The sequence below is a fragment of the Thunnus maccoyii genome, chromosome 1 (genome assembly GCF_910596095.1).
Source record: "Thunnus maccoyii chromosome 1, fThuMac1.1, whole genome shotgun sequence".
Taxonomy (NCBI): Eukaryota; Metazoa; Chordata; class Actinopteri; order Scombriformes; family Scombridae; genus Thunnus; species Thunnus maccoyii.
This window is the reverse complement of record NC_056533.1, coordinates 3,449,039-3,472,500: the sequence shown is the minus strand read 5'-3', so window position 1 is coordinate 3,472,500 and position 23,462 is coordinate 3,449,039. Positions and strand designations below refer to the sequence as shown.

The following is a 23,462-nucleotide window of genomic DNA, read 5'->3' as shown; positions in this document are numbered from 1 at the left end:
AAAAGTTTTGGAAGAAGGAGATGTTGAATGTTCATGTATCTGTTGACTGTATCTGTTGGAAAAACTCCAAAGACATGATACATGCTGTTAAAATGAGAATTAATGATGGTTGCGCCTAAAATAAAAAGCTGATTTTACATTTTAACACTTAATGTGTTTTTGTGTGTACGACAGGCTATCTGCTGCACTTTGGTGAACTGTAACTGTGACAGCTTCAAGCCTGGGAAGCTGAAGAGGAGGCAGTGTGAAAACTGCAAACATGGCTGGGTAGCACACGGTAAGAGCTCACTGCAAAGTTTCTACTGCTGGAGAGGATCCTAATGCAGAGGCATAAACTGTGGCTCCCTTCACTGATAATAATAAATAGTATGTTTAGAGATGGGGACAGGGACATGCATTTATGTTTTTATTTTCCCAAAAAGACATTTTCTCTCTTACCAATAGTATTATCTAGCAATACACAGGTTTGACATATCTGTTTCTGAAATTTCTTGCCTCCACCTCAATACAAAGGAGGGTGAATAGAATTTAATTTCTGGCGCTCACAGCCTTGAAAATTTACATTCAAAAAATCTTACAGCAACATCCATTTCTGTAGATAATACACAAAAAATGCTGTGTTGGGTTTACGTAGGGACTATTTCTTTAGTAAATAGAATGTTCTGTGGATTAAATTGACAGCTTTTTCATTTGTATTTTATTACTTTCAAATAGAGCTCCTAACATTTCAAATCAAAATGACCCGACATGCCCTGGTACAGTATGTTACTCCTGTGACACAATTACAATTGCTTGTCATTTTTGAACTGAATGTTTTGCATGTTGCCGTCTATTTTCTGTCGACCACAGATGAGTATTTACATCTAACGTGATAATGCGAGGTGTCATCTGTTGTCTGTGCTGGTCGTAGTCGGCTGCTGTCGGAGTGATTAAGTAGGATTGTCGGGAAAATGAAGAGTTGATTCATGTTATAACATGTTTTTTAATCTTTGGTCAGTCAAATGGCTGAAGTCCAAGTAAAATCCTGAGCCGTGTGACTTGAGTCCACATTTCTGGATGTTACTGGTGAATTTCTAAATGTGATTTTCCAATACTGAGCAGACACAGACAAACATAGACAGATACCAGTAGAAACGAGAGTCTAATAATCAGTATTATATCACTGTAACATTAATTGTTATACATAGCCCTCCAGCTGTATCATATTGTACACATATACTTAGCAACTGTAAACAAAGAAGACCATCATTTATGATTACACTGTGAGTAACTGCACAGTTTTACACAGTGTTACTGTTACTGCTGAATTAAGACCACATTTCCCTTAAAACACATTTTTAAGGGATGCTTTGTGTCATGAAGAGGATTTTATTGTGAAGGACGCTCTGTTTATGCTCCGAGAGGCTAGAAGTAAAATACAGTGTGGAGCTCTCTAGCCTTACAGTAATTGTACTAACGTCTCCAGCAATTTTCACTCATGCATAGTAAAGGGTGCAGTGAGAATCATCAACGCCTTCATTTAGTTTCCAAACCAGATCAGGATATCTGCAGATTATGAACATCAGCTCTTCAAAATGCACTTCATGTATTCATGTTTGCTCCATAAAAATGTAGTACATAGCATATGCCTGTCCAGATAATCATATGCATTCAGCAACTAAAGCGGAATACCAGTGATATAATATTAATGAAGGAGTATATCCACAGCAACAGTTTATTCTGTTTTTATTCATATTGTCAAATGTATTACTTATTGCTTATACACTATTTCAGTATTTTAATGTATTGTTGTATAAATCACATCTGTAACTCATCACTTTTTCAGCAACTAAAAAAAACAGAATTTTAGTTTTGATCCATATTGCTTTTCAATTTTTTTTTTCTATACTGCTTACATGTAGAAATTGTTCAGTTTTGACTATTTTTACTCACACCTCAGTGTCCACCTTCAGTGAGCCTGGTCAGGTTAGGCTAACCCATTGTTGCTGTCTTCAGGGTTAACCCCATTCACTTTTCCCGCCGTTGGGGAATCAACAGACATGACTTTTCTTGGTCTTGAGAAGCTGCAGCGTTCATTAACTGACACACTGTAGTCTGTACTGTACATTTACTGCCAGACTGACAACTTACTGCTAACCTTTTCATCGGCTCCCCTCACATTCACCATCACTTTTCTGTCACTCGTTCAACCACACACTCGCAACGCACACGCGATGCACTGCCCTATTCCTCAACAGAGCTACGCCACTATTATAACTATCTTTCACGTAAATGTCCTTTGAAGAATGAGGAGAAACAATTCCATGCTAACGTAGGGTGTTATTGTGCTCACATAGTGTGTGAAAATTACTAGCGGCCCATTGATATTAACGATCGTGTGAAATTTTAGCAGCGGCGCTCATCATTTTGCGGTGGCGGTGTGCCGCTGCGTACTATTTCAAAGCCTATGCTGTAATCTAATCCAAATCTAATGTGTATGTATTCTAGCTCTGAGTAAACTGAAGCTGCACCACATGTACCAGAGCAGCCAGGTGGAGATTGTGCACTCCAATGTGGTGTTCGATATCTGCAGCCTGATGTTGTATGGCACCCAAGCCATCCCCATCCGCCTCAAGATCCTCCTGGACCGCCTTTTCTCCGTCCTCAAACAGGAGGAAGTCATCCAGATCCTCAACGCACTCGACTGGACGCTGCAGGACTACATACGAGGATACGTACTCCAGGTGAGCTGCAAGGGGGGAAAGACTCTTTTCAATGTGTGTACATGCTGTTAGGACTCAACCTCGGCCTTTTATGCCTTTCTCCACACCGGTATAAAACTAGTTGATGATTTTAAAATATTTGCTCAACATTTTGGAAAATAGGCATATTTGTCTTCTTTCTGAGAGAGAGATGATGTAATGTCTGAGCATTAAGCACGGAGTCAGGATGTGGTTAGCCTAGCTTAGCATTAAAACTGAAGGCAGGGGAAAACGGGCTCCGTCCAAAGTAAAAAACAACAACAACAAAAAAAATCTACCAACACCTCTGAAGTACAGTAATTAACATGATGTATCTTTGTTTAGTCCATACACAAACAGAAGTAAAAAGGATTTGTGGTTTTAAGAGAAGTTACGGGCTGGAACTATTTCTTGTCAAACATCAGCTGGGAGCAGTGAACATGTGCAGCTTCCTGAAATCTTGTTGTCACAGTGAAGTGGTCAAGTTTGACACCATCGTGTCTTTAGGAACCATAACCAAACCCTGTGCTCACCCACTGTATTTGGCAACCTACACTATAGCCAGAGATTCTGTACTGAAGGGTGGATGTTGGTCGACATGACGTTCCACTTCAAAAACACAAATTGTCATTTCTACATTTCTGTTATTGAAGAAGTTTAAGAAAAGACAAATAACAGCTGTACAGGTGTTCATAGGTGTGTTTTTCCACTTTGGACATTTTTTCCCCCCTGCTTCCAGTTTTTCATGTAAATGCTCACATCTCACTCTTAGAGAGAAATCATATAAGCATATTACAAAATATGAAACTATTCCTTTGAATATGAAAACAATCCAAACGTAATATTTAGTATTATTGTTGTTAGGGTGAAAAAAGCTTTTAAAAACAGCCTGGATGCCAGCATGAGACCGCTGAAATGCAAACTGGTTCTAAGCGAGGCCATGGCAGCGATGGGCTGAGCAAGAAGGGGAAGGGAGGGACAGAAATAATTTCTGAGGAAGAAGAAGGAGGAAGAGGAGAAAAAAACAAGGAGAGCACGGTTGAAGACGGGATAGAGGAGGGATGTGATCTAGCAACCGATGCCATGAGTTTGCTGTGGTACCACCGGCTTGGGGAGGTCTCCAAACTGTGTCGGGTAGATTTGTAAATATTATGTCTTTTGCTCAAGATTTCCTCTCAAGCCGGAGCCAAGCCAGCTGAGGCCTGGGCTGCAGTCACTGTGTCAGCGCCAGCTCTCACTTCGATTAGTACATCATCAAGTATTCAAGTTGGGCCGCGTTTAATTCATGTTAGCTCATCTAATGGCGAAAGTAGAGTCAGAATCCTCGACAGGCGCCCAATGAATGCTCTGTGATGAAATATTAATCACGGTTACGGCACGAAGCTGCTCCTCACTTTCAAAGACGCCCAAACTCACATGTGATTACTGCTGGGCTAAGGGAGAGAAGACCCGCTTGATCAATGTGAGGCCCCCTCTGATCACCCCTCCCTTACTTATGTGTCTATGTATGTATGTGTGTGTGTGTGTGTGTGTGTGTGTGGTATGTCTGTGCACGTATTTATTTTTGCATGCCTTTGGGAGGGTGTGTATGAGTCTACGTGCCTACAAGCATGCTCATATGCATGTTCTCACCATGCTGTGTGTGTGTGTGTATGTGTGTGTTTTCTGTCTGCTACTGCTGATGCAGAGCGGGTAAATCCCCATGATTTAAATGAAGAGAAATGACCTGCAAGATGAAACGCAGTTTGTGTGTAAGTAAGTATGTATGTTTTAGAACACAGTTACAAAGTGCTTCACACACACACGAAAAATACAAATGATAAATAAGTAAAAATAAATTAGAATATAAAACACAGCACAATGAGAAACAGACCAAACTAAAACGAACTAAAACATAAGACAGGGATGAAGCTCTATAAAAAGGCTTGCCTGTAAAGAAGGGTTTTTAGAAGCCGCTTAAAACAGTCCAGAGATTCAGTAAATCTGATGTACTGGGGAAGATCATTCCCGAGGGTTGGGGCTAAAACTGCAAAGGCGTGGTCACCTTTTGTTTTGCAGTTGGAGCGGAGTATGGATAAAATGTGTAATGAGGATTCTCAGGGTCCCGGGCTGCCCGCTTATATTAATACTCCATCTGATTCCTTTATTTAGCTGCCCTGCCAGTCTTTTTTATAGGGTGTGTCACCTAACCTACTCTGTGAATATGTATGAGCAACCCAACAGACACTTCCAATGCTAATGATGAAATTGCTCTCTCCCTTCTCCTTTCTTTTTTTTTCTTTACCACTTTCCCTCTCCTTCTCAATCTGTTTCATACCCATGCCTTCTCCCCTTCCCTGTACCATGTTGCTGTCCACTTTCATCCTGTCCTGTCTGTAGGATGTGGCCGGGAAGGTGCTGGACCGGTGGGCCATCATGACGTTTGAGGAGGAGATCGCCACTCTGCAACAGTTCCTGCGTTTTGGCGAAACCAAGTCCATAGTTGAGCTGATGGCTCTGCAGGACAAGGAGGGCCAGTCAGTGTTGGTTCCAAGCACACGCACCAACTCAGATATCCGCACTTTCATTGAGCGCAACACCCCACGCACTGCTGCCAACCTCTCTGCATCCAAAGTGGAGAAGCTAAGTGGCAACAGCATGCACCACTTTGAAAACTTTATCAACAGCATGGCCTTCATGCTGCCCTTCCAGCTGTTGGGCTCTGTTCCAGCTCCGTTTCTGGGCTCACCAACAGGGGCACTGCAGCAGCAGCACCAGCAACACCAACAGCACCAGCAGCCATGCCGGGGGTCAGTGGAGCAGCAGAGTCAGAGACGAGATGATCAAGGGCGGGATGGTCTCGGGAGGGATAACCCCCTCTCTCTTTCACATCCTCCAGAAAGCAGCCTGCTAGGTTCCAGCTCTGTCTCATTCACTGCTGATCTAGACCGAAGTGGAGCCAAACCAATGGACAGCCTGTCCACCACCACAAAGATCGAGGCTGAGGACTTCTCCACTAGCGACAACTACTCTGATGGACCCTCCACGCCATGTACACCCTCCATGAGTTCTGATGTAACACAGATGTCACCCGAGGGCAAGCTGCGCTCCATGGACAGGAATGGTAGCTGTGGTGGAGGGATCTCAGGAGGTGGTGGTGGAGGAGGATCTCTGAAGAAGGGTCGTGTATTTTGTAATGCCTGTGAGAAGACATTCTATGACAAAGGCACATTGAAAATCCACTACAATGCAGTGCACCTGAAGATTAAGCACAAGTGTACCATCGAGGGCTGTAACATGGTGTTCAGCTCGCTGCGCAGTCGCAATCGCCACAGTGCCAACCCAAACCCAAGGCTGCACATGCCCATGAACCGCAACAACCGGGACAAAGACCTGCGGGGCAACTTGTCTAGTGATGAAGGCTCACAAGGAGAGAAGAGGCCTGAATATGGCACCCCCATCCCTGCCTGCTCTGCAGAAAGTCATAAATCAGTTCCCAGTTACATGGTGAGCCATGTGGACACTGGTTCCAAGCTCCACAGCAGCTCCTTCCCCAGCATGGGCCACAGTGGTATCCTCTTTCCCAACTTAAAAACAGTACAGCCAGTCCTGCCTTTCTACCGAAGTCTGGTTACCCCAGCAGAGCTCGCCAACACCCCAGGAACACTACCTTCTCTCCCCCTCCTGTCCTCTTCTGTTCCTGTCAAACCTACCACAGCTCCTGAACTCTGTACAACAGATCCCATACCAAAGAAAAAGTCTCGAAAGTCAAGCATGCCAATAAAAATAGAGAAGGAGACAGTGGAGCGCGAAGAGCAGATGGATAAGGGGAGCAGCTCTGAGGATGAAGCTCCCTTACAGGGCAGGGACAACGAAGAGTATGACGGTATCCGAGCACAAGGGCATATGTGCTCAAGACGAGCTGGGGAGGAGAAGGAGGACAGAGGGGCATACATCGGTGAAGAGAGGGAAACAGAAGGTGCTAAGCATCTGTTGGATCAAACCTTAGATAGCGAGATGACAGAGAGGGAGGACAAAGATGATGGGCCACAGCAAATTGAAGCAGGTGTCATCACTTGCACATCTTCCCCCTTTGAAAACAGACTGATTGAGAACCTTCGGGAGAACCATTTACTCTGTCAGGAACCCAATGGCAATGAAGAAAGGGAGGAAAGAGAGTGTACCAACTCGCTGCATGGAGCTGAGAAGATTTCAGAGCTCAGATGGGATGAGGGTGAGCACAGGCTTACTAATGGGGGCGCTCTCCAACTCTCAGACCATGAGAAAGAGGGGTCTGATGGCTGTGTAGATGACTATGGTGATTCAGATTCGTCTCACCTTAACCCTGACGCTGACCTGTCACACCACTGTGAGATCTGCAATAAAACCTTTAAGAATCCCTACAGCGTCAAGATGCACTACCAAAATGTCCACCTGAAGGAGATGCACATGTGCACAGTGGACGGCTGCAATGCTGCATTCCCTTCCCGCAGGAGCAGAGACAGGTGAGGGGCAACCATATTTTCCTATTGTTTCAACACAGAGTATCAGATATATAAAGTAATAAAGCATCAGAATAGTTGTCTCTTGGGCCTTTAAGCTGAAATCCATGTAGCCACTAGTGTAGCATAAATTTGTGCAGAATATTGCACATGCAGCCAAAAATGTATTAAGACTGTACAGTAAATGCAGTCTGCACATGTGGACACAAGTGCAAGCATGGCTGCTTGGAGTATATCTGGCCTGTTACAGCACATTGTTACATACATAGACAATAAGATTCACATTGTTTAATGGGAAACGTATACTGAGCTTCGGATTTGACTCCCCTGACTTGTTAATGTCTTCTGTTCTTTACACTTGCTCTGTACCGCAAGTAATGTGGGGAAAAAGGAATGCCACTTGGCAGAAATGGCAAGAAGCCGCTGGCTGAAACCTCATTAGCATATCTAAAAGAACACAATCTTGCATTTTTCTGTTGCTTCCATGGCATTTTAGGGTGGATGGCTTAAGTCACATGAGCATGGCAGGGAAATGTATGTTGTTGAGGTACCTCAGGGTTTTTGGAAAGAAGACATCCACCATGTGGTGTATAATACAGTTAGCTGATTTTTTATGAAGATTTTTTTCATCTACAGACACAGTGCAAATTTGAACCTGCACCACAAGCTGCTGACCAAAGACTCTTTCAGCCCAGCCAATGTCCTCTACTCACCCTCATCCCACTGCAGAGACAGAGACTCTGTTGGCCTGGACTTCTGCCAGGACCAGCGGGACAGAGATCTGTCCCATCGAGACCCAACCAGCCAGACCTCCGTGATCTTCAGAGGACACAATCGCATGGGTCTGGTCTTCCCCATGAGCAAAATGTCTACCGCACCAGACAGCGCCGAGGTGTCGCCCTTGGGAGAGGTAGAGGGATTAGGAGGAGGAGGAGGAGGAGAAGGTGGTGGTAGTGGGGAGGATGGGGCAGTCCTGGACCTGAGCACCTCCTCCTCTGTCCCACCTCGCAGCGGTGCTCGATCTTCCTGGGACTCAGATGGAGCTGGTAGTGAGGAAGGAGAGGGGATTGAAGAGGATGAGGAAGCGCTCCCCATGGAGGACAGTGATGAAAGCTGCGATGGGATCAGCGTGAGGAGGCCTGGGGGCGAGGAGTTGGCACTCGGGGGAGAGAGGAGCCTGGGCTGCGTTGGGGGAGGACAGGGCGGGCTTCAAGGAGGTGGGGGTGGATCTCCGATAACCTGCCACGTCTGCCAAAAGGTCTACAGCAACAAGGGCACATTCAGGGCCCATTACAAGACTGTCCATCTGCGACTGCTGCACAAGTGTAAAGTTCCTGGTTGTGATACATCTTTCTCCTCTGTACGAAGCAGAAACAGGCACAGCCAGAACCCAAATCTCCACAGGAACCTAGCTGTTAGCTCAGGTGCCACTATGGACCAGGAGTAGAGATTTGAACTGATATGCCAACATGACTGATTTCCTTCATTCCAATTGTCTTGTTGTTGTTGTTAAAGTTGTTCTACTTTTTTGGGCACCTAAAAAAGGCTCACCAATTAGCACTTTTTAAATTCCATACTGTTGTCCACCCTGTTGTCATTATTTTTTTTGGAAAAAAAAGAAAGTACAATCAGTTTATTTGTTGAGGCAACATTCTTTTTGAACAAATGAATTTTCTGAAGCAAAAACAGATAAAACATTAGATGCATCTGTCTATGTTTACACATCAACATATAAAGAACAACTGAAAAACAAACTTGATGAGTCTCAATCTTTTGTTGAAATGCAGTACTGATTTCTTTGTATTGGTTTGCCTTACAGCCCAGTTTAAACCTTACAAAATTTCATTTGTATGAACTGAATTTTTCCATGTCTGTCCAAGTGTGAGTTGATCCATGACACTGTTGTACCATGCAAGTAATTTTTTCTGGTGTTTTTGTTGTCAAATGTCCACATCTTCCTTGTGAAGCTGTGTATAATGTATTGATCAAAAGCAGTAGTGAAGTAACCTCTACATGTGTCATTTTGTTCATTTGGACAATGGTCTTCAAAAAGAGTCTTTGTTAAAAAGCTATAGTGTTGTGAGCTTGACCAATAAGTTATTGTATGGTGTTATATGATCTGCAATGTTCCCTGTCTTTACTGTTCTGGTTGTTGCATACTGCTAATGTTGGCCAAAGATTTTTTCAGTCCACAGGTGTGTATAAAAACCCCTTCATATTGTATGAGGGGTATGCAGTATTAAAAGGGCCCGCCCAGTCTTTTCTCATCTACTTTGTGATTAACAGCAGTATTCAGGTTTGGGCTCTGTTGTAAAATAAAATAAAACTTTACAAAAAAAAAAAAAAAAATCTACTTTCGACTGATCGGGGTGAAAAAAAGTCTTGATTTTGGTGGTGCTTTTGTAAAGACATCTGCTCATGGGACTTGATTGGTTAAGGCACTGCTCTTGTATTGTTTGTGTGGTTGCTTGCAGTATCCTGACTGACTGGACCGGAAGATACCCTGTGTCTGGAGGCTAGAAGCATGTACTGTGAATGAGTCAAACACTGAGGAATAATAATGAAAAAAAAAGCAATTTATAATAATGGCCCCACACGTGAGCACACCCTAAAAAAAGAACTGGTAAACAAAATGTTTATTGAACTGTATATTCTGTGAATAGAGTAATTTGTTATCTGAAAGAAACCAAAAAATATACTGTTTAAAATAGGTTAATTTTACCACTAACATTACATGTTTTTCTTTTTTCTAAAAATGAATGAACAAGAACATTGTGTTGTACATGTCTGATTATTTCATCATGGTTTACTGTTCTGGTTCTGCTCTGTATTCTGCATATTTTTTTTCATTCTGTATTTAAATGCAATGGGCCAGATTTAAAACCCCATTTGTTTGTTGTTTGGATTTGTTAAAAAAAAAAGGAGCAAAAGCTGACACATGTTGATAGGTGTTCATGTTTCCTTTGATTTAATGTTACAATATTCATTCCAATTAAATAAAAAGCCATATGTTTGCAAGTGTCATCCCATTCAATTTTCTATCCAATAAAAATAAGCGCAATCATCACTTTTATCATGTGAGGAATGACATTTATTGTTCTGTAAAATATAAGCAGAGCTTCAGCACACATTTTCATGTGGCACTTTTCAGGAGTGCAGGGGAGCCAACAAAAGTGACACATGTATATTTATCTATCTATCCATATATATATATATGGATCAGAAGATACTGATATATATATATATATATATCTCAGTATCATCTGATCCAGGCTGACTCCCCTGAGGCCCTGTAATACTCAGTGTTAGGCGGAGCAACTCCGATGAGGCACTAACAGACACATCATCAAGCAATGGGCTGCTGGATGGATGACATGCGGCTTCACAGCAAAAGATATTCCTCCTAACAAGTCATTTAAAATAGAAACAAAACATGTGAGTTTACCCAAATTATAAAACGAAACAAAAATTACATCTCACTCACCTCATGCTGTATAGCCATGCATTTAGTTTTGGTTTTATTTGTTTAGATATTTTTCTGCAATGACGGTGAACAGATGTTCATTTCTGTTTCTTACAACACTAAACAATTACATAAAAAAATTCAAAAACAGACACAATATCACTTGTGATCAGTTTTTATTGGAGCTTCTTAAAGAAATAGTCCCTATGAAAAGTAGTGACAGCACAGTTGTTGACAGGAGTAAGTGAATAAATATTCCTTTTTGTAATTTGGGTGAAGTGACCCTTTAAAAGTAGTGAGAGACTCTATCTAATGAGTTGGTTCTAGTGTAAAACTCATTAATCATTGATGTATTAATTGAGCAACCTGCATTATTTCGCCTCATTTTAAGCTCTTTGTTCCACATTAAACACATTAAATTTTACCTCAAATTCAGGAAAATGTTTCACTTAATTTAAGAAAAAAACCCCCAAAACAATTATGTAGACGTTAATAATCAACTAAATGGCTCATTTAGCAGGACTTGTCTTCAGAGGTTATCTTACCATCAGGCCTTGCTGACAGGCTGAGGAAGGGTGTGGTCCACAGAATGACTGGGTTCAGATCAACCTCTGCTTGACCCCCTCACTACTACAACATCCAGACTAAGCAAACAAACAAAACAGACAAAATACAGCTAGAGACACAGAAACAGACATATAGGCACACACAGGTGCAGCTTCTAAACCTAACAGAACACGGAGAAAGAATGCAGAAGCAGTATTCTTCAGCGGTGAAAAAAACATCTGCCAGGCCGGGAGATATTTGTCAGAACTTGATTAATATTGTTTTGATTGCATTTTGATTTTGGTGATCTTTTCTTTTGGTATGACAAAATAAGGAAGACACTGTGATGGTAGTCACATTCAGCAGTGATTAAAATTTGCATTGCTTCAAAAATGGCATACACTACACTACCTGAAAAAAAGCTCTCACAGTCATTGAAGAGGTGAATTAATCACTGCAATACTGCTATGCAAAGTTAAAGGGCATGGATGGAAATGGACCAGGGACAGTGGAAGTATCGTTGGGCCCACATTGAAAAAGCGAGGAGGACAAATCTGTTACGCAACATGCCAAAGTATTGCACTATTACAGAGGGCTGAAAGCCTTGCATAACTCAACAATTCAACCCACCCATCACATTTACTGTACATTAGCGAACCTGCAGAGCTGTTCCTCATCACTTACGAGCTGAAAAACCCAGTTCTGACAAGTGGCCCCCATCATTTTTCTCTGGCACGTTGCAGAAATCTAGTACCACTCAGAGAGGGCACAATGGGTTATTTCAGTCCCTCCTGTGTGCTGTATGTAGGCGACAATATTCAGCAGAGAACCTGGTTGATCTGTAGAGGTGGAGCACTTGCTCAGCTTCCTCCACAGAGCTGTATCTGTATCTGGAACGACTTGCATCTTCAGGGCTATTTTTAAGAAGCAGTGGACCACTTTCAGAAACTGTTTGGTGGTAAATATGGAACAGACTGAGGAAAGTATGAAGCCTTTGCTGCAACAGTTTGCTAAAATACACATGTAGTGTTTAGGAAAGATTGATTTTTTAGAAATTTCATAGAAAAAAATGATAAAATCTGAGTGTATTTACCACCAGAAACTGTCATGTCCTGATCTTCTTTCCTCCCATACTCCTAGAGGTGTGTTCAGACTGAATTTGAAGAGTTTCAGGCAGCCCAATTGCATAAAAAGTCAATGCAAGGACACCGGAGGACACTGATTCGTCCTGGGCAGCACAAAGTGATGCCAACACATGACTTGAAAAAGTTTCAACTTCAGCAAAAATGTGTTCTTATCAAAGCTCTAATATCCTCAATATTATACAGAGACAAGAAAAAAAGGAGAAGGTGTGGAAGAAAATAATAAAGAATTAGCTAGCTTACAGCTAACATTGCTACAGTGATACAATAAACACAGACAGATGTCCAAAATATGTAGTCGGACTTTAACAGTCAGACGATCAGACAGGTTGGAAACAAACCTCCTGGTTAGTCAGACTTATTAGAGAGAGAGAGAAAAAACCCTGTAAAATCATTACCCACACTATCAGTTGTTAACATTCATCACTGCTTACAGGCCCCACGTCATGGTTTAACTGCTATGACTGTCTTGACTTACACTGCAAAAAATATCAATCTTATCAAGTAATTTCTATTGAACCCTAAAAAAACATGTTTTCCTCAAACAAGAGAAAACATCCTTGCAGTAAGATTATTTAAACCTGTTGCCAATACCAATCAGGAAATTGACAGTATCAGTGACAGTTTCTAAAAGACAGAATAAGGCTAATTGTTTCACTAGAATCAAGACAAATAACATTCCTGAAACAAGCTGATGCCTTGGAAACAGGTTGAAGTCATCCTATTGCATGGATTTTTTTTACTTGTTTTAAGCAAATGAGACTTTTAAGACTCAATGGAAGACGTCGATTTAAAGCGGCATTCATTTCTTTTTTGTACACTTGGGGGCAGCATAACAAGCTGTAGGCCTGAATACAATATTATGGCTGACAAATGCTCCGCTATGTTCACCAGCTAGTTGCTAACTGTCTGCTGTTTGGTGCTGGGCAGGTAGTGTACAGTGGATTTATCAGACCATTTTCACTGAAAACAGCTGCCTGCTGCTGCTGCTGTTGGAAACCAGGCTGATGAGACCAGAGAGACTTAACTAAAACAGGAAATAATTGTGGGTCATAAAACCAAAAAGAGCTGCAAAGTTGGTGATAATTCTCTGTGGCTTTGTCCCTATTAGGGAAGCCTTTCACATCATAGTCATGTGATCTTTTTGAATACATAAAAATTTTGATTAATATAGCTTTAACAATAAAACAGTGTGGCTGTTCCCAGATCTCAGCTACAGTATTATTTTAGTGAATACAGTGTTATCATAACTGATAGAAATAATGGTCAAAACTAAAATATGTTGTTAACAGGCTGACACCGTTTTGTATTATGTTGACTATTACTCTGGGTGAGTTTTAATCTCCACGGCGTACCCAAAAAATTTAAATAAAACAAACAATTCTCATGCTTTTCGTGAGAATGCATCAGATGATGGCTATCTGGGAAGTTAGATTTGCTCTCAGGCGGCACCAGGGAAGCGATGGATACGTGCACGCTACTGTGAGAATCCCAAACAGTGAAACTGAGCCCTCTGAACAACACTGCTGCTGATCCCCCCACATGTTCCAGAGAGAGGGGTCTTTCTGGGGCACTGACACCGGATCCCACCTCTCGGCCCTGGGATGGGGATCAGGGCTGGCGGGGGGCAGAGGGGTGTTGAGGGGGAGTGGAGTGGGAGGGTAACGCAGAGAAGGGGGGAGAGAATGGATTGTCCACGGGTGCTTGGGAAGCTGAGGAACATGAGGGGGTATTACCGCCCGGCACAGCGGCCAGATGGACAGCAGATGACTTTTGTTCTTCCAAATACTCTGCAGGCTGAGGGAGGAAGAGGACGAAGAGGAGGAGGAGGAGGAGGTGGAAAGGAGTAAAAGCAGAGGGGAGGAGGGAGGAGGCATGAGGAGACAGGCTTAAGTGAAAGTTTTACTGAGAGGGTTTTTTTTCTGGACTGTAACATGTTCATCAAAGCCATTTGTGTGTCCCAACTTGTCCTGCTATGATATCCTCTACATTATAATTACATCCACCATTATCTCAGCTGTGAAGTTCTAAGCAATTAAGAAAGACACCACAGAACACTCATTTCATAGATAAAATCTCCATTAACTGACTATCATAGAACCAGTGTACCATCCTACAGCCTAAACTCATTGGTGCACACAAAATAAAGTCTGATCATTGTCCAACTTCTTTTCAGCAGGCGTGCCAGCACAGGAGTAGGAACTGCCCCAAGTCTGCCCCCTGGACGCTGGAAATGAAATCTTCTACTGGATCCTCTCTGCTCCTCTGCAGGTTTGTAGTGCCCCCTTGTGGCGTAGAAAACCAGTCACAGACTTTTCTCCTGGCGTTTCTATCTCACAGGATTTAATCTAATCCTGGTCCTCAATTCACATGTTATGAATCTGTATTTTAACATTTAAAGTTTTTAAAAATGTGCAAAATTCTTGAAATACATTTACAATTAAATACAGTTGCAGTTTTATCAGGGTAGTGCTGCTTCAAAGAAGAAACGTATTCTTTTTACTTATGCTTGTAGATAATGTCTAAATAGTATTAACCTTTGTTGAGGGAACATGTAAGTAAACCAACTGATGAAGGAAACTGAATTCAACATAACACTGGTCTCACAACTATCAGTGTAATTTACAAGAGTGGCTCTCATTTATTAAAAAGGTTTGAAGTGGAATTAAAATGTTTTAGGAGTATTCCGGTGATTGAGTATTACATAACAGACAGACAGACGGACAGACAGACAGGGTAAGTAACCTGCAGAAGAACTGGATGTTTTTCATGAGTTGTGAACTGCTGCTGTATCAGAAGGTGGCAGCAGAGTCAAAGTGGCACTGATGAAGCCCCAACAAGATTTCTTCATGTTTCACTATATAGTTATATATATGGCTACTTTCTGGTCAATAAGTTAGTCTGAGAAATTTTGCCAAGGATTTAATTTTGTTTATTTGTTCTGGTGCCATGGCCTCCACTTTTTTTTCCTTTTTAAACATAAGACAAAAGACAGTTCCCTCATTTTTTTCCCCCTGATTAACGTCTGTTCATCACTTTTGCCATCATCATCCTGTGCAGCTGACTGAGTCCCAATATTAATTTATATCAACGTTGTAGTGTTAAATAAACTGTGTTATGTAATGTTTGAATCTGTATTTTTTAGGGAATGTGGAGCATGACAGTGGAGCTTTTTAATTGTGACCTGCTGAAGGGACAGCAGATGAAAATTAGCTATAAGCTAACTCTGGTGCAGTACATCAAATGGTAACGTTTATGTTAAACACTGTACATGGTCCATATGAATACAATATAATACAACAGTTCATTCATAAGTATTTAGTGAAGGTCTGGTGATGACTTTAGCTGTGAATGACAAGTTCACAATTTTTCAAATCTGTCTCAAAACATCAGTCAAGAGCCCAAGTGAACATTGAAACATGTTTTTCTTGTTGTAATCATTCCTCCAGTTCATACTGACCATTAGAAGATCCCTCATAATGTACTTACAATGTAAATGATGGGGGACAAAAGTCCTCCTTCTGTGCAAAAATGTATTTAAAAGTTTATCTGAGGCTAATATGAAGCTTCAGCGTCCAAATGAGTCAAATCAAGTAGATATCTTTCAATGTTACAGTCTTTTTAGCGCCAAAGTCCCTCTTTTTGTTACTATACTTCCTACACAGCTCAACAGGGAAACACTGTCTGAGGAAACACAAAGAGGGAATTTGACGGTAAAAAGACTGTAAATGTGGCAGGTATCCACTTGATATGACTAACTCAGACTGCTGAAGCCTCATATAAGCTTCACATCAACTTTTAAATGACTGTGTGGACACACTGTGGATTTAGGCCCCATCACTTAGATTGAAAGCACATTTGAAGGGGATCTTTTAATAGGGGATCTTTAACAGCGATGTAATCGAGGAAAAAAACCTCTAGGATAGGCCAGGCATCTGTGCTTGCGCGGGCCAACGCAAGAGTGTTGATTTTGACAGGTCTGCTGCAGCAGAATCAACCCCACAGTGCATTCACAGGGCACCACCGTCACCGATCCCCTCGCTCCAGCCGTCGTTAACACTGTGCCCGCACACACTTTCACTCTGGCCTCCGCCACTCGCTTGCGGGTAACTTAAACTTTGTGACAGACTAATTTTTATTTCAGAGTGATTTTGTTCATTTAATCAAGTTGCTAACTGTGTAGTGTAGTAGAGTTGAAATGCTTCCACTTGCCATCACCATTATTCCCCATTTTATTTTAAGTATTTTTACTGTTTTATTCAACATTCTTTGCAATTCTCCACTGGGACTTGTTTTTCTGTATTTATTAATTGTATGCATTAGCGCTCCCTCATGGAACCCATAATGTGGACTCGAGTAGTGCAACCAAACGGATAGCTCCCGGCCTGAAAAGTGAAGCCAATGCGGAAGTGCCTTAAACCTGTATTCTTTCTAATGGCCAGCAGGGGGCGATGCCACTGGTTGCAAAAAGAAGTCCGATTGTATGGAAGTCTATGAGAAAATGACCCTACTTCTCACTTGATTTATTACCTCAGTAAACACTTTCCTAATAAGTTTATAGTTTCAATCGCTAGTTTCAAGTCTTCTTCAATACAGCATGATCATTTTGTAAGTTGTGATTGACAGGTCGCTACCACGGGACAACGTTGATTACGTAACGTAACCATGGCGCAGCTGCTGCTGCTTCACATTCGGCCAAAAAAGGTCTTGTTCAACGTTTGGTTGTGATAAAACTCCCTCTAAGGAGTTGAATGTTCAGTTTTTCTGGTGAGTACACCTTGTTTTAATGGGTTTAGGCCTGTTTTTCGCTAGCAGAAATTAGCATTAGCATTAGCATTATCACTGTTAACCATAGATTTTAAATGCACTGTGCTAACTAAACTAGCAGCCAGCGCTATAGTCAGCTCCATTCTCTCGTCCACTATGGTCACTTCTGGCTCCAAAAATCAAACATGGCGACGGCCAAATCGCTAAACTCGAGGCTTCAAAACGGCATTTCACAAACCAATGAGTGACGTCACAGTGATTATGTTCATATTTTTGTCTATATGAGTGCAACCATGGATGTATAAAAATAACTGTCTCTTTATACATCCATGAGTGTAACCCATTCCAGCCAGCTAATCTAAGTTAACATTTGTCAGTCCATTGCTATATGCATAATTTATTCTCACGTTTTTAATCACTTTTATTTTTTCACTTAGTGCAAGACAATATGAGGCATATGATAGACATTTAAGCTTTTTTGCATATACTCCAACTGTACACTAGGTCTTAAATTGTTCATGCAGTTCAGTGGATATTTTTATCCAAAGCACCTTAGTGTACAATGAGTGTGCAGACTTCTAACATTTGTCTGTCTCTGTCCTTTTACCAAAGGAAATGTGTGTTGGGGAGGATTCAACTTCTGCTGAGGCTCATGTGAACGTGCTACAAAGTGAGTATTGGAGACACATCCAGACATCTGGACTGTCAAAGACTTCATGGCGCAAACCTACTCCTGGAGTTGTTGTGAAATCATGGAAGGGATGCCCATGGAGGATGTACTCAACAAATACCCATGTACTTAAGGACGCCTACTGGAGTAAGTATGGTGAAAACACCTAAAATAAAATGATAAAAGTAAAAACATGAAGCGTCACTTTACATTCAGACAAACTAATATGGCAGCTACAATTATTAGATTTTATCTGAAACAAACATTTATCATCCAAAAGGAATTATATCATATGTCAACATTTTCAGTGCCAGTACAACCTTTTCCAATAAAAGTGTTTCTTTTTCAGTTCAGGTTTTGTTTTGAATACCAAATTTACTTTTCAATGCCAAAATGTAACTGCCACTGCTCTAGCCCTTTAAATATTACAGGGGAGTGTTATCAATCTATGTAATAATTTTGGATATTGTGAAATTGAAGGCATGTCAACTGCTGTCACTGAAAACAAGTAAAATAATATTTTCTATCTTTCTGTGCTTGAGTTAATATAATCTGTAACGGCCATAAGCTTTGAGGCTTTTTTATCAGCTATTCAGTAATATACTAAATGTTAATGTCTTCATGTATATTTTACAGGTTTTTTTTTTTGACAAAGTTGAACAAATCCATCCTTCAACAGACAGCTTCTGTCATCACTTCAGGGAAGGCTTTGTTGGTGTTTTGCCAAATGTGCTGAAACTTGCCAGGGGAAATCTCTCCTAACAGTATACTGACGCAAGACAGGATCTCCTGGCTGAAGATCTACCAGGTGGTGACAGTCACCTTGCTAATGAACCTGACAATAGATCCGCTGTAATTACCACATTGCACGCTTGAAATTGTATGTGATTGTGAAAGTAGGATATTTTTCTGCATTGGAGGGATTGACTTAAGGGCCGGGCTTATCCTCTTGACATCCATCTTCAGAGAAAAGATTGAACACTACATCACTATGGGAGAGGTAGGCATCTGTATATTCCTATAATACTGACTGGTAGACCTCATGTAAATACAAGCAAAGTTAAAGATAAACTGTCTCCAATAGATATGCTTGATTTAAACCTTAACTTTTTTTGGATGTCTTCGGCTATATTAGTATTTAGTTTGCTTGTTCTTTTAATGAGTAAGGTATGAACAATGTAGGGAAGGTGTAAAGCCCACCTATCTGTTCACAGGAAATTTTCAGTACAACTTTGCTATAAAATACATAAAGATATGAAAGATGTCTTTATCTTAGGTGCTGCAAATCATCAAAAATATTGTCAAACTTCAGGACTGATCACCAGGAAGTGCTTGTACTGTACATAAGAGGCTCTAACATAACATTGACAAATCTGATTTGCTTGCAATAAAAATGCCAATGAAGTAACCAGTTTACTTATTGGTTAAAAGTTGTAATCTCTTCTTTTTGCATGTTTTTCTTTTATGTAGGGGGACCCTGCTACACCCCATCCAACCATACAACTGATGGACGATGACTGGAAAATGGCAACCACTGGAAGAAGGTTCAGTGTGGTGAAAGTAGATGGAGTAGGCATGTGTCAGTGCACAGGCCTTGATGAAGCCTTCAGTATGCATGTCCACTGCACCTGAAAAACACACTGACCTTCCTTGTCAGTATCCTGAAAGAGTGTTTTGCATTTAAAACTGATTAATTATAGTTATAAAGTTGATTTTAGTTAATGTTCTGTATGTTACAAAATTTGTAACATTTTATGTTTAAATTTGTGAAACACGCACTGTTTGTGTGTTTTGCATGTAAAACGGGTTAATGAATAGTTCACAAGGCCTGATGCCTCCAGTTTAAAAGTTTTTGTTTGTTGTTTTTAATTTGCATTTTGTGTACCTTTTACTTTGTTACATTATGTGTGAAACCAAGTTGTGAAATGGAGTTTTGATTCACTCAGTGATTAATGAATGGCTCCTTAGGCCCAATGCTTCAGCTTAATGTTGAAAAGAAACACTTTTTGTCATGTGCCGGAACTTTTTAAGGACAAATCAGTTCTAGCAGAAAAATACATTGATTGAAATAGACTGAAAATTAATTGGTTTATATGTAAAATATTGATATTGTTAAAATATGTAAACTAATTGTTCTTCAAATAAATTTTGGTGAATCGTTTTAAATGCTTTTGTCTCTGAATTTAAGGGTACGTTTTTGCTTCATAAAGGTAAAATGACATGTCTTCAGAGACAATTGCAAAACTCTCCTCTTCACCCCTCTCCAGCATCACCATCAGGTTCTCTTGACATGTAGAAGCTCCTGACATTCATGTGTCTTTTTACTGGAGTGAATGGAGCTGAGCAACTTGAAGCTGTAGCTCAATCTGACAGAAACTCTAGTCAGAAAAGTGTCTTAATTCACCTGTTTTTGCATTGTGGATTGGTTGAATTTTAAGTTATAGAGTGCCATAATTAATCACTATATGGAAACTTAAAATGCTTAAGGAGGAGAGAATTATTTCTGTGAAAGTCAACAGGTACTCATATAAGTCTTTTTCACAGCAGAACTTGTCACAGTTCACCCTTTAAGTGTGTCAGCATGCACAGTGCCAGGGCCCTAAAACCTGCACATATAAATGGAATTCAGCCATGATTCATCTTATTAATTACAACTGTGCTTCTCTTGGAGTGACATGTTAAAATATCTGAAATGAAAAATGTTCTATACCCAGACGCTGAAACGTTCATTTTATTATTTACTCCTATGCTTCCCCAAAGTGACGTGTGAATGTTTGAAAAATGCATTTTGTCACTGACAACACTAGATGGTAGCAATTTGTTTCATGACACACACAAATTGATTTCACTGTGAAAGTTGTATTATTCCCACTTGTTACATGTGAGGACAACAACAATGGTCATGGTGATGTTGATGACCAAAAGTGCCATAGCTATAGCTTGCTAGATCCAAGAGCACATAGTAGTGGAGAGTGACTACATACATTTAAGTACAATTTTTAACATACTTGTATTTACATTTCATGTTACTTTATACCTCTGCAACACTACATGTTGGAGGAAATATTTTACTCCATTCCATTTATTTGACAGCTGTGGTTATTAGTTACTTGTAGGTTCAGGTTTTACATACAAAACATATGATCAGGACACATTTTTATAGATTAACTAGAGGCCTACATAATGTCTGTAATGATAATGATGTCTATTAGGCCTAATATATCTATGTCTATCCATCTATCTATCTATGTTTCACCTCCACCAGCATTAAAATGCTGCATACACAGTAATATAATAACAGTAATATAACAAATAATAACAGAAGACATATTATAGGTCATTAAATATAATAGGAAATCTATAGGTATTCTAGAAAACATGACGTAGTCCTTTAGTAAGCTGCAGTTGTTTTTGTTGACTGTTTTTTATTAACTACAGATCACTTTATTGGTTGTGAGGACATTTCCGACGCCTTTGAAGTCGCCGTTTCTCTCCGCTGCGGTTTCCTCCGCACAGCAGCCGTCAGCCAATGGGGTTTGAGAAGTGGCGACATCTCTGCAATTCAGGAAACCCTCTCCTCCGCCGTCACTCAGTCAATTAAGCAAACCAAGTAAGTCCTACCTCCGGTTTTTACTTTCAAAATAAAACCGTAACTGCCCATTGTCTCCGCTTTTTTGATAAACACGGGAATAGCCTGGGAAAATGACTCTGCAATGATTTAATAATAAATTGTATATACCACTTATCCTTGATAACTGTAAAGAATAAGATGATTTGTGACTAGGCCTTGGCTACTTAGGCTAAACAATCTAAACACTTCAATGGAGAGGAGTATGATTTAACACATTTATATGTAATACTGTACATTTGGCCCTCTAAAAAAAACTGAAGTTTTCCCTTTTATAGATTGCATCAAATCTTTTACATGACTCTTCATAGATCTTCAGTAGATAACGAAGTAAACACAAGGCTCATTTAAATCCCATTCGTAATATGATGAATAACAAAGCCTACATACCTTAATTGGGCCGATCTGAGCAGAACAGATTTGTGTCAATGTCAGTATTTTGCTTCAACCATAAATGAAGCAGGCCACTGTTTATTGTGTTTAGATAAGTTATCAATTACATTTCAATTCTTGTAGTATAACAGAGGATGTGTTCATGTTGGAGTCCTTTTTTGAGTATTAACATAAGCTGCTGTCACTCTTTGAGCCCTCACTTACTGATGTGCCTTCAGACACAACACTAAAACTTCAATTCAAAATCAATTTATTCTTGAATGAAATAAAAGAAATAAACAGAACATCTTGAAAACATATCAGGCTTTGTTTTACCGTACCTATATGTAGACCCCCAATAAACAGCACTGAAGCTGCTCTCTGAAAAAGTTGTATCAGTAATATTTCTCTCTCACTGATACTATTAATGTTGTTCGTTTTGTATTAACCCGATATAAACTAATACAATTTAAGAAACAAAAAGTGTCAGTCTCAGTGATAGGAGATAAGTTGACACTTTTGTTTTTACGACAATCAAACTGCTTCCGGTATCGTCGCCCTGAGCTGTCTTAACTTGACTCGGCTCAGGTCTTGCTGCAATCTTGAACGCTGGTGGTGACTGATGAGTGCAGTGCCGTGGACTCGACTGACTCTTTCTTTAACGTAGTCATCTCCAGTTTTATTCAGTGTTTTACGGAACATTTTCTCCAGAGGTGAAGCGTTTACTCGTTTGTCGAAGATGTCTGTGGCCGGGCTGAAGAAACAGTTCCACAAAGCCAGCCAGGTACGGAGACGCCTGTTATTGCTCCTTCATAACAACAATTGTTTGGATGTGAATCGTGTTTGCAGCTAACGGTACACGGAATTTACGCTTCGGGTGATAAGAAAACATAAAAAGTAGCCAACTTCAAATTCTTTTCATTTAATCGATTCAGACACTGTTTCAAAGCGTTTGAAGCTGTCTGTGAAACGTTACTTTCTCATTGAGGTACTTGTATACGGAGACAACGTCACACCAAACTCCCTTTAAAAATCTGAACATACTGCGTATCCTCTCACATAGTCAAACTCATATAACTTGTTTGACTTTATATAAGGCCATTTACCATTTACTGAAATCCCACGGACATTTCGGCGTAGTTTTTGACGCATTAATTATTTACCTCGCAACCCGTTACTTCAATAACTTCTCAAATGTTGGAGGAACAGGTTCACGTTGTTACCAAGCTACTAGTGTCGGTGGGGAGACGTTAGTGATGTCATAATATCAAGAAAGGTTGTAAGAAAAGTGAAATACTAATGAAATCTTTGTTTTATGAGTATGAAAGTGTATCCTTATTATTTTACCAGCAGTGTTACCAGGTCACACAAGACTGAACATCTGACATTTTCTGTTGTAGTTTTGCGTGACGTTATTCTGAATCTCTGCATTTGAGACCTTGAGAGGGACAACACGTAGGCTTCGTGTTACTCTACAACGGCGGTATTACAGTAGCTATTAAAACTATTAGCTAAACGTGTTCTGTCCGGATGTTACGGCAAATGACTGATTATTCAGACATTTTATCATAAGTGTTTCAAAATTGTCAGACCGGCAGCACACTTAAAGGATAGTCTGTCTTAAACCAACAGTCAGGTGCCTACATGTACACTGACAGAGGTTGTACAACCCT

At 40.5% G+C, this 23,462-nt stretch overlaps 2 protein-coding genes and 1 long non-coding RNA gene across 5 annotated transcripts in view; all 3 read left to right on the top strand.

Moving 5' to 3' along the window:
• Positions 1 to 10,274, top strand: part of bnc1 (basonuclin 1) — a 70,356-nt gene extending 60,082 nt beyond the window's left edge. For both annotated transcript variants that reach the window (XM_042408846.1, XM_042408836.1), the window contains exons 2-5: positions 175 to 277; positions 2,488 to 2,723; positions 5,100 to 7,204; positions 7,838 to 10,274. In XM_042408846.1, coding sequence (XP_042264780.1) covers positions 175 to 277; positions 2,488 to 2,723; positions 5,100 to 7,204; positions 7,838 to 8,648 — 3,255 coding nt within the window. In that variant the 3' untranslated portion in view covers positions 8,649 to 10,274. The remainder of the gene's footprint in view (positions 1 to 174; positions 278 to 2,487; positions 2,724 to 5,099; positions 7,205 to 7,837) is intronic.
• A 6,580-nt stretch (positions 10,275 to 16,854) lies between these two features.
• On the top strand, positions 16,855 to 19,950 carry LOC121898443. 2 transcript variants are annotated; one of them, XR_006096464.1, is made up of 5 exons: positions 16,855 to 16,886; positions 16,979 to 17,119; positions 17,732 to 17,936; positions 18,426 to 18,789; positions 19,260 to 19,950. It is a non-coding gene; the product is annotated as an uncharacterized LOC121898443 (long non-coding RNA). The 2 variants fall into 2 exon arrangements; XR_006096463.1 differs by lacking the exon at positions 16,855 to 16,886 and having other exon boundaries at positions 16,909 to 17,119.
• A 2,391-nt stretch (positions 19,951 to 22,341) lies between these two features.
• sh3gl3a (SH3-domain GRB2-like 3a) overlaps positions 22,342 to 23,462 on the top strand; it is a 42,319-nt gene continuing 41,198 nt past the window's right edge. The window contains exon 1 of the mRNA XM_042414629.1: positions 22,342 to 22,573. Within this exon, the coding sequence (XP_042270563.1) occupies positions 22,529 to 22,573 (45 nt within the window). The 5' untranslated portion in view covers positions 22,342 to 22,528. The remainder of the gene's footprint in view (positions 22,574 to 23,462) is intronic.